The sequence below is a fragment of the Pongo pygmaeus genome, chromosome 7, assembly GCF_028885625.2.
Source record: "Pongo pygmaeus isolate AG05252 chromosome 7, NHGRI_mPonPyg2-v2.0_pri, whole genome shotgun sequence".
Classification (NCBI taxonomy): Eukaryota; Metazoa; Chordata; class Mammalia; order Primates; family Hominidae; genus Pongo; species Pongo pygmaeus.
In genome coordinates this window covers 122059100-122071319 of record NC_072380.2, presented here as the reverse complement: position 1 = coordinate 122071319, position 12220 = coordinate 122059100, and the positions used below count along the sequence as shown (strand labels likewise).

At 36.8% G+C, this 12220-nt stretch overlaps 1 protein-coding gene across 1 annotated transcript in view; it reads right to left on the bottom strand.

Moving 5' to 3' along the window:
• Positions 1–12220, bottom strand: part of PKHD1L1 (PKHD1 like 1) — a 180183-nt gene that overhangs the window by 22228 nt on the left and 145735 nt on the right. The window contains 5 exon segments of the mRNA XM_063669026.1: positions 1757–1922; positions 7423–7539; positions 7619–7730; positions 8607–8729; positions 8812–8960. Of these exon segments, the coding sequence (XP_063525096.1) occupies positions 1757–1922; positions 7423–7539; positions 7619–7730; positions 8607–8729; positions 8812–8960 (667 nt within the window).

Genomic DNA, 12220 nt, shown 5'->3' with positions numbered 1-12220 from the left:
TACACTGCCCCGTAAAGATCTGGGAGAGCACTGATGGCATTGCCTGCAAGCACAGAACTCAGAAAAATCATATTTGAAAACGTGGTATTTTCTTCAGGACTTAGAAACTAAAATTATATGTTGAATCTGAAAGATTCAGTGACAACTAAATAAGAGCTAATAACTGCCTACTGAGGAGGGGCTCTATTGACCACCCAAACACTGAATTCAACAATAATTAAATGAATAAGTGTTGGACTGTCAGCAAAGCAAAATCAGATGAAGTCAAACAATTTATGAAATATTACATTTATCTGAAGAGGTGCCTACTTTTTTTCTGAGACAGGGTCTCACTGTGTTGCCCAAGGTGGAGTACAGTGGTGTGATCACAGCTGACTGCAGCCTCAACCTCCTGGGCTCAAGCAATCCTCCTGCCTCAGCCTCCTGAGTAGCTAGGACCACAGGTGCACACCACCACACCCAGCTAATTTTAATTTTTTAATTTTTTGTAGAGATAGTATCTCCCTATGTTGCCCAGGCTAGCCTCAAACTCCTGGACTCAAGCAATCATCCTGCCTCAGCCTCCCAAAATTCTGAGATTACAGGCACTAGCCACAGTGACTGGCTGAGATGCCTATTTAAATACAGAACATAATTCCTTTTCTCTTCCCCTAAACTGAAAATGGTCAAAGATCAGTAATAAAATTTTTTCTGCCTCCAGTATCGTCTTATATCTAAATTCCTGGTCTGTACTTCTAATAAAAATAGGAATTATTAGATATATTATTCTATGACTTAGAATCTAAATGATCGCTTCTGGAAATGTCCTGACACCAACTGACCTTTGTGATCGGAAAATCATTGTTCTAAGTTTATGTGTATTTGTAATCACAGTGATTATAATGGCTGACATTTAATTTCCAAGCACATTTGGGGTACCTGTGATAGGATATTTTGGAAGCAATAGGGTGATAGGATATTTTGGAAGCAATAGGTAACCAAAAAGGGTAAGAAAAATGGAAGAAATAATAAGAGATATCTCTTATCTATTAATGACTGTTATTGGAGAAACAAACAAAAAAATTGTGTGTGTGGCTCTTGCCTGTAATCCCAGTGCTTTGGGAGGTCAAAGCAGAAGGAACCCTTGAGGCTAGGAGTTCAAGACCAGCCTGGGAAACATGGAAAGACCCTGTCTCTACAAAAAAAAAAAAAAAAAAAAAAAAAAAATTCAGCCAGGCATAGTGGCTTGTGCTTGTAGTCTCAGCTGCTTGGGAGGCTGAGGTGGAAGTATTGCTTGAACTCAAGAGTTTGAGGCTGCAGTGAGCCATGATAGCACCACCGCACTCCAGCCTGAGTGGCAGAGGTATTTTCCAGGATATCCTCAAACTCCTGGGCTCAAGCAATCCTCTTGCTTCAACCTCCTGAGTAGCTAGAACTACAGGCACATTATGCCTGCTCTTAAATGGAAAGATATTAATGTATAACATACTTCAGAGCCCATCTATAGCTTTCATATTTAACAATGATGATGTTATTGATGATTCACACACAGAAAAAGCAATGGGAGAAAACATATATATTAAAGCCCAGTTTTAAAAACTCATCTGAGAACATTTAGATTTACATTATTAAATGGTCTTAATTTTCATAATGCTTATTAAAGTATCATAAAAACTGGCAGTTATTTTAGTATGCCAACTTTCTCAGATCTTGAGCAGGAGGAAGTGAGAATGAAAAACTATAAAGATAAAAAAACCACAATTTTTATGTATTTTACCTTATATCAGGCCTATGTATAAATATTTTTGATTGTTCAGTAGTATCAACCAGTTTTACATTCTTCACATGGATTGGATGCTGTAAATCCTCATTTAAAGGGTTAGTAATGAATATAACATTAGTTTCCCCTGAACAAACATTCTTAAATCCAACGAATGTTGAACCTAAAACATAAATAATAGATAAGTGATTATTTTCTCTAAAGAAAGTGATAAAATCAGATTTAATGCACATTCTGCCAAACACATCTTTTGTCACTACCTTAAACATGCAGCTCTTGCCTGATATGGTAAATAAGTCTACCACTATTTGTTGTAGCCTGTTGCCTCCCAATATCCATATCACTGGGTAATGATCTCCCATATTTTCTCTGGGCTTGGCCATGTAACTTGGTTTGGCCAATGGGACAATAGCAATCATGGCATAAACAGAGATCTGGAGAGTGCTTGCATATTGGAGCTTGCTCTTTCTTAGTGTTCCAGGGAATTCTGTGACTTCCAACATATGAGTAAGCCTGGGATACATGTGGCTCTATCACTCCTATCACCCCAGCTAATGGCCAACACCAACTGTCAGCAAGCAGCAACCACCAGACATAGAAGTAAGGCTATCCTAGACTAACCAGCCCAGAGCCATCCTGTAAACTGACGGCACCTAATGGACAAGACCAGGTGAGACTAGCAGAAAAACCATCCAGCTGAACAAAGCCCAAATTGACAATCCACAGAATCATGAGCTAAATTTAAAGTCTCTAAATTTCGGGGTTGTTTGTTATCCAGATAAGATAAATGAACCACTATTTTTCCCTTGGCTTCTTTGTATATATTACGTGGCTAAAAGAGAAAATTGATTGGATTCAAAAACTTAATCTCCATTGTACTTAAAATCCAATAACTCTAAACAGAAAAGCAAAAGGTGACCTCTAAAATTCTTAAATCAGTTATGTTTTATCTATGCCCCTTCTTAATTATATTTTCTCCTAAGAAGAGTCTATATACAGGAATACAAACCTGTAGATGAGTATTAATAAAGTATCACAGTAGCAGATGCTGTTTGTGCCCTGCCCAGATCTCCTTTACTGGGCCAGTGCACCCAACCCCTATTTCCTCCTATAAGTATTGGCTGCAAACCACTCATAGCTGCAGTCTTCTGTTTTTTTGTTTTGTTTTGTTTTGTTTTTGTTTTTTGTTTTTTGAGATGGAGTCTCTGTAGCCCAGGCTGGAGTCCAGTGGTGTGATCATGGCTCCTTGCAACCTCTGCCTCCTGGGTTCAAGCAATTCTGCCTCAGCCTCCTGAGTAGCTGGGATTACAGGTGCCTGCCACCATGACTGGCTGATTTTTCTATTTTTTCAGTAGAGATGGGGTTGCACCACGTTGGGCAGGCTGGCCTCAAACTCCTGACCTCAAGTGATCCACTCACCTTGGCCTCCCAAAGTGCTGGAATTACAGGTGCTACTGTACCTGGCCAGCTGCTGTCTTCTCTAAAGAATTGCCTTTAGCCACTTGAGAGTTCCCTCACCTGAGAGATTATGTACTCCTGTCCATTACCACAAGTAGCTATGCCTGACTGACAAGAGATATGGAAGAACCTTTTGTCTCAATGTGGGAAAAATATTTGGCACAATTTATACTCCACAGCTCTCTGAAGTTTCAGGTCGAAGAAGCTGGACTTCAGTTGAGCTCATATCCTTGCTTAGCTCCTTCCTCTGCCCTATTCTAATACTTCTCTCACTCCCTTTCTCCTGAGAGCATACCTTCAATAAGCCACTTGTGTAAGAATTCCATTTCTGCTTCTGCTTTATTAATGCTTTGAAGAAAGAAAAGGAAACTATGGTGGTCATTCACACATTCAAAGCAAATCTCAGGATCTAAGTGTAAGATCGGAGGAAACTTACAACTTAAGAGATGTTTGGGTTCTGAGCCCTACCAAATCCCCTACATCAAAGGCCTTCACAGAAACAAAGTGGGATGCTAAGTTGGATGGAGATATGTGGGAAGAGCCACTTGGACCCTGAAGTCTCAGAATGTGCTGAATGCTCTGGATGTGTATAAATGGTATATTCCTTCTTATTAGAAAGTAACTTCCTGCTCTGCTTGCTTGAAATCATCAGGGACCTCAACAGAGCCTTACAAGACAAATCTTATCTTCCACAGGACCTATTCCAAGGGAATTATACACTAGTATGGCCAGTTTTAATATGTTGCTGGAATGACTTTTAGAAGCTTGGAAATAGTGATGGCCCACATTAAGTAGAAATGCCCAAATTTCCATGACATGTTGTGAGAAAAATGCAGGTCAAAGGCTCAAAAATGGGAATATTGAAATTGGATGTATTATATAATTCCAAATGCATTTCAGCCCAACTCGGAGGTGGCCTTGAATGAGTGTGGTGTGGTGTGGTGTGGTGTGGGAAGATCTTTCCAATTAAGAGAAATTTGGGTAGTACACAGGGTCACCTACTTTTTGTGGAGAGAGAACTGATCTAAGGTAAGGATAAATATGGACTCCTGGGTAGTGATGAGTGGCTTAGCTGGTTGGTAAGGGGCCTGGAAGGAAGTAGACTGGATGTTCAGGAAAAAGCATGTGGATAGACCTGTCAAAATGGGTACAAAAGGCATGCTGTTGCCCACCAATAAGCATTCAATACAGAAGAGTACCTGAAAAACCAAATGGGCAGGATGATTTGTCCAACAAATGTCAGTTAATCTCTGTCCTCAGCTACCCCAGCCCTTACAAAATCAGCTTATGAACTGAGTAGCCTTTTTGGTGAAGATGGAGGCTATGCATGGACCCAACAGCATGGACACCTTCTTTCCAATGTTAGTGGAGCTACTTCTACTACATAATGTCTGACCCAAATTGCCTGGCACAGAAATTAAAATGTAGTCTTTAGTATACCACCATTCCTCAGGAAATCAAACACTTAAATTAAAGTTGGTGACACCAGGTTTATTCCACCCTGGAAAAGGTAACAATTCATGCTGAGTAGTACTGACATGTATTCCTGGTGTGAGTTTTCCTTTATTATAGGGCTTCAGTTAGCACCACCATACTAGGACTCACAAAGTGATCTAATGGCACGGGCTCCTACATAACATCACCCTGGACTAAAGAACTCACGTTCGACAAAATAGGTACGGGGCGACCATAAGACAATGGGATCACAATGGAAGAATTGCTCCAATCATACAATATAGCATCTGGAGAATGTCACCCCAAAAGACTGGTGGAATAGATTCTTGAAGGCACAGCTGAGGTGTCAACTTTGGAAATGACAACCTGAAAAAAATGTGTTATTAACCTAAAACAAAAGGCATTATATGGTGGTATATATCAAAAATATAGAATACATGGGTGCTGGTACCAAAGGCAAGAAGTGGGAGTAACTGTTTTCACCATTATCCCTGGAAGTTCACTTGGGGAACTTGTGCTTCCAATACTAAAGTTTTAGGTTCTATGAGTCTAGAGGTCATAGTTCCCAGATGAGAAGTGTTTCAGCAGGACATACAGTAAGTGACTCAATAAAAATAAAGCTATACCTACCTCATGGTCACTTCAGGCTTCTCATCAGACAAAGAAGGCATTTACCATCTGGCAGAAGTAACTGATCCTGATCACCATGCAGAGGTAGGCCTATTCTATAGAATGAAGGCAGGATGCACTCACATGATCCACTGGGGTATATGCTCACTATTAGTTGTAAAATGGCAAGTACAGAAGTCATGGCTTCATAAGGGCACAGAAACCAGGGACTTTTTCTTTTTTTGAGACAGAGTTTTACTCTATTGACCAAGCTGGAGTACAGTTGTGTGATCTCAGCTCACTGCAACCTCCGCCTCCCAGTTTCAAGTGATTCTCCTGCCTCAGCCTTACAAGTAGCTGGGATTACAGGCACCCGCCACTATGCCCAGCTAATTTTTTTTTGTATTTTTAGTAGAGTAGGGGTTTCACCATGTTGGCCAGACTGGTCTGGAACTCCCGACCTCATGATTCATCTGCCTTGGCCTTCCAAAGTGCTGGGATTACAGGCGTGAGCCACCGTGGACCAGGGGCCTATTTATAACAGGGATTCTACCAGGCAAGCCATCTTGACAAGCAGAAGTGTTAACCAAGGAAGATGGAAATTTAGAAAGGGTGATGGATGAGAGAGATGATGAGTATCATTTATGGTTTAGGGACCAGCTATGGCAGTGTGACCACCAACCCTCTTCTTAAAGTTTTTCCCAGAAATTGTGACCATGCAGAATCTTGGAGAAATCATATGTAACTTAATATAACTAACAATGAAGAAAGCAAGTAGATCCCAGTGGTCCCAAGAGAGGACTAAAGTGGATACAGGCTGGTACACCCATCTCACATCTCTTTGAATATTGGCTGTTAACAAATCTCCCTTTTCCCAGACAATTAGCTTAGCCAGAAAGGAGCCACATACCTGGGAAATCAAGGTCCTCCCCATAGGGGCAGCTGTAACCAAAAAGTAGCATAGGGATACAAATGACTCCCGTCTCCCACCCACCTTGCCAAATGTGGGACCAACTCCGTGGCAATTTTAACTTACACTCTAGAGTTTCCCAGTGACATCAAGTGTAGCCGCCCTTCAGCTCATATCATATCCTTGCTTAGCAACTTCCCTTACCCTGTTCTCTTCCTTCCCTTTCTACTAGGTGTTCCAAGAAGCCACTAATATAAAAGTCCTCATCTAAGGCTGTTTCTAGGGAATCTCAGTCAACCAACTTTTACATGTTATTTTAAAAGACTATATCTTATGAAAGAATAATAGTTATTAATGTTCTTTCAATAAATTTCAATCTTAAGGCTTCATTTCATAAGGGCAGTTTCATTGCCACATGATATTTATAATATTCTGGAGCATATTATTTATTAAAAGCCATATATGTTCAATTACAACCTATGTAGCATGTTATACAATTTCCTCCAAGGGTATGAACATTGCAATTAACACTTAAAAATGTTCCTCATTTGTTTCACATTTCTGGGATCTAAAGTTGTGAGGAAGAATATGCTAAAACTTAGATGTCTAACTTACTGAACTACTTTCTTCAAAGAGACACTGGTTAAAATTATCCTGGAAGGGACACTTGCTCCATTAAAACAGGAAATGCACTGTGTTATTTAATAGGCCAAATGAAAATAATTGATGTGTTTACTACATTAATTTACATATAATTATTTTACATTTCTAAGCAGCCATCCTGGTTCAGTGAAAGAGCAGTGGAGTTTGAATCAGAAGATTTTGATTCTAATCCTAGCTGTGCCAATAGCTGTGGGAATTTGGCCAGGCACTAAAGTTCTTTAGCTTAAGGTTCTTCAATTTTAAAAGAGGATGATAATATATAATCCTACTTACATGAAAGGGCATTTACAAATTATACAAATTAATTAATATTAAATCACAAATACCAGTGTTTTGTTGTTGTTGTTTTAGAAGGAAAATTTAACATCAATTCTTCAACATACAGTGTAAGAATCCTGCCAAGAAACCATTCTCAAAATTGACTCTGATGTCTGATTTCTTTGTCATATTGAGCAGATTGCTATAAAAATTCACTTAAATCATTTTTACTAACAATGAAACATTATTAGTTATCCTCTACACATTCTTTACAGAAATTGAGAAGATTTGTAAAAGACTGTGTACTTGCCTGAGATGTCCAAAAGGCCACTGATGGCATTGTAACTCATGATCCCTGCATGGGGCTTTCAGGGTGCCATGTTATGAGCTGAAGCAAAGGTAGGCCAACAAATCCCACTTCTCCCACCTTTTACCAAAAAAAAAAGTTAATGAAAATTGAATATGCACTCGTATGAACAACAAAATTAAAGTTTCAAATTTTTCACCTGATGGAGATCTAGGACTCCGATGAGCAACAGTGAGTTCAATATTGGGATCATCATTAGTTAGGACATCAGAGCAATTAAACCCAGGGCTACTTCCAACAATTAATGAGCTCTGTTTGGAAATAAGCCAAACAATATAGCATTAATAATAGCTCTTACTAAAAGAAAACATGATAATGAATAGTACTAAATTCTACTGTAGTAAATAAAACGCAAACTATAAATTCAAAAAGTGGATCATTCATTAAACAAAGATGACAAAGGTTGCTACCCCAACTGGAAAAACACTGAGAATAGGAGAGGGAAGACAGACATGTAAATAATTATATATAAGGACATGTTATGTTTCTGTGATAAATACATCCAGGGAACAGTAGGAACAAAAAAGTGGAGGAAGTGTCATTACCACCTAAACTGGCTCAGAAAAAACTTCATAGAGGGAGCGAAAATTTAACTAACTATTGCAAGATTAGCAGGTGATAAGCAAGAAGAGGGAAGGGAGGAAGAGAGATAGGAATGAACAGCTTTTTTGCTGGGCGCGGTGGCTCACGCCTGTAATTTCAGTACTTTGGGAGGCCGAAGCAGGCAGATCATGAGGTCAGGAGATCGAGACCATCCTGGCTAACACCGTGAAACCCCATCTCTACTAAAAATATAAAACATTAGCCGGGCGTGGTGGTGGGCGCCTGTAGTCCTAGCTACTCGGGAGGCTGAGGCAGGATGTGAACCCGGGAGGCGGAGTTTGCAGTGAGCCGAAATTGTGCCACTGCACTCCAGTCTGGGCTACGGAGCGAGACTCCATGTCAAAAAAAAAAAAAAAAAAAAAGAAGTTTTTTAGGCAGAGGGCAGTGGGAAAAAAGTCAGGGAGGTGTGGGCGAGACAGAGATAGATGTTGTAGAAGTTAAGGAGATTATTCTTATTAGTCCTTCAGAAATTCCACCCTTCGAGTTATTTTTTTCTCCATGGTGTGGCTGTATTAATTTCTTACCTTAATTTGTACACTTTTACTGGAAATTTTGTGTGATATAGCAGCTGGCATGTAAATCATTGGAAAAATGGCCATTCCATTGTCAACCAGGGTCACATTATAAATGTGCACACTCTCTGTGGTCTGCAACAGAATTTGCAGGTTACATAATACTAAGGACAATCATAAAAGAAAATAAACAATCACCATCTTTAATCATAATTACCTGAAAATAAATTCCATAATCCCAGCATGTCCAAATGGTAAATCCTTGTATAAGAGAACATCCAGGAAGGCCATCTTGGTTCATATAGATCCCATATAAACCTCCATGGGCTTCATTGTCAAACCACTTTTCCACAGGATTAAACTGGCCTTGGAGGGAAATACAGAACCAGAGAATGAACACTACATTTCATGTCATATAGTTTTAATAAGCAGTATCAGTTAAAGTTAACAAAATTCTTTTCAAAATTACATACATAATTCTGATATCAGGTTTAATATGATCAAATATTTTTATGGCTCTGCCATTTATGGTTCACTCTATTTAGTGTTTTTCTTTAAATGTTCTCGAGATGGAGTCTCACTATGTTACTCAAACTCGTCTCAAACTCAAGCCATCTTCCTGCCTTGGCCTCCTGAGTAGCTGGGACTACAGGCATGCCCCACCTCGCCTGGTTTATTCTAATTAGTATTTACTTTTGTCTAACTAGTCTCTTCACTGTTACTTAAAATAACTGTATACTCATTTGCAAAACTTTAGTGTTAACACCCTTACATTATTTTATCTGATTAAAGAAAACATTAATTTAATTAGAAAGAACATGGGATTTAGATACAAATAAGCCTAAACTTGATACAGCTTACTGTCTGTGAAATGCTTCCCCTGAACATCTTTCCATTGCTATGTCCTTCTGGCCATCCCATTTTCAAGTCAAATGTCACTTCCTTAAAAGACCTTCCGTAAATACCTGATACAAAATAACACCTCAGTCACTTTACATTACAATTAAAATTCCTTTCACTTGATATTTTCATTATTAATTATTTGAGAATTATCCATCTCTTCTCTCCTACTAAGATGTAAGCTTCATGACAGAAGACATTGCGCCTAGCTCATTCACCAACATTTCTTGGAGCCTAGAAGATAGTACAGAGATAGGTGGTCTTTAAATATTTTAACAATTGGTGTATGCATTATCCTGGGAAAGTTGTTTAACCTTTTAGGACCTTAGTTTCCTCATATGTAAAAAGTTTTAATGATTAATTCAGAATTGTTTCAAAATAAATTGAAAATAAATTGAAATGAATTAAATTGAATGAATTAAATTGAATTAAATTTAAATGAAAATTAAAAATTAAATTAAAATGAATTAAAATGAATTAATAAATTGAAATGAATTAAATTGAATGAATTAAATTGAATAAATTGAATAAATTGAATGAATTAAATTGAATGAATTAAATTTAATTCATTAAATTGAAATGAATTAAATTGAATGAATTAAATTGAATGAATTAAATTGAATAAATTGAATGAATTAAATTGAATGAATTAAATTTAATTCATTGAAATTGAAAATTTCAAAATAAATTGAAATTTGAAATTGTTTCAAAATAAATTGTTTCAAAATAAAATGAAATTGTTTCAAAATAAAATGAAATAACCCACATACAGTGCCTAGCAAATACTCTCAATAAATGGCAACTATACTCATTATTAATATATAGAACAAAGGCGATTTTCATGAAAGTTTTACTTATGTCCAAATCAGTTCAATAACAATAACTCCCTCCCCACACAGGCATGAATTGGAGGATTGTCTATAAAGAGCAGCACCACCTCCTAAATTGTACTTAATACCAGCTCTCCTGTTCAGGTTCCCTGGTATCTGTTTCCTTTTATCTTCTGCTGATTTTCCCTTCTTCCTAGTCCATTGGGTTTTACATTTTATTTATGATTTTCCTGGTTTTGATAACTTTCCTGCATTATTAAAATTATTACTATTAAAAGAAGATTTTTACATTTCTCTCCCTTAGAGTCACACAATATAGATGCATGGACAAATAGGGTTTGACCCCTGAACCCAGTATATATCACTATCCCCAGTTTCCCAGACTCTTGTCTGGAGGATGGATTGAATAAATTGATGTACCATTACAGGAACGTAAACTCTTCATTTCTCTGTTTCATATTTCAGTTTCATATTTCATGTTTCATATTTCAGTTGCTATAACTCCAAAATCTCCTTATAAATAGTCTCAATTATTTAGGAATATCAACATAGTCAGTGAAAAATGCATTACATAGCATTATACATACTAGTAAATATTCATATTCAAAGATATTTTGATGTTGAAAAATCCATAAGGATAACTTTATTGTAGTTGTAAAGAAATTACATATTTTAAATTTTTAAGTCAAAGAAAAGCCACTTTAAGTGGTTGGGAACTAAAATATTTAACAAAAGCATATATCAAGGAATCAGTTAAGTATGTTGACAAAGTAGTTTTTATTCCTTCAAAATGTATTTTGCACAAGAATAAAACCAGCTGAAGTCTAAAAATGTTTGAATTGACAGAAAAAAAATGCTGATTCAAAGAATCTTAAAAATAAATACACTTTTAACTAGTATATTTTTTAAAAGGTGAATTTTATGCTATATAAATCATGCCAAATAAAGCTGTTAAAAAGTAACTACACTGAGATTTTTCTTTTAAAATCAACTCTGGAAGGGACATACATTTCTCAAAGAAAGTCCCATTTTCTTTAAATTTCTTTAAATTTCTTGAGGGGTAAAGTCTGCAGATTTGTTATGTATTTTACTTTTTTGATCTGGTAATTATTTATTATAAATTATTGGTTGAAAATATAAAGGTTATTTAAAAAGTATGCAATTATAAGTACTGAGTCTCCTTGTTCCCAATTACTTTCTATGATTTTTATACTTTCCTTATGTAAATACAAATATCATATACATTCTGATTCCTTCCCTTGCTTCCACAAAACATATTTTATAGGTATTATACCTAAAATAGTATTATATAAACTATTTTGCACTCTCCAGTTAGCACTTAAGAATATTCTAGATATTTCTTCATATCAATTCATTGAACTCTTCTGTCTTCTTTCTTCGAGTAGTCTAGTGTTCCATCGTCTGGCTTTATGTAACTATTCTACCACTGCGGGACACAAAGTGTCTTTTGGTTTTCAGCTAGGACAGACAATGCTGTGATGAATAGCCTTGTTCATAAATAATTTTCTAAGTTTGTCAAGGCAACTGTTGGCTAGAATCATAGAATTGGAAATACTGAGTCAAAGGTAAATGCACATGTGATTTTGGTAGATGTTGTCATGTTACCCTAAGTAGAGATTATATTGTTTTGTCCTTCAACCAGCAAGGTGTAAATGTTTCGCTTTCCCTACAGCCTTGCCAAAAGAGTAGATGCTCAGTTACTTCTTAATTTTTACTAATCCAATATAGAGAAATCTATATTTGAGAAGTGTCTGTTCATGTTCATTGACTTTTTGATGCATGCAGGTTTAACATATGAATAGTGAGCATTTATTCTACCAAAGCAGAAGTTAAAATAATGGCGTATGTCAACATGTATCTCTATAATAAGTGCTG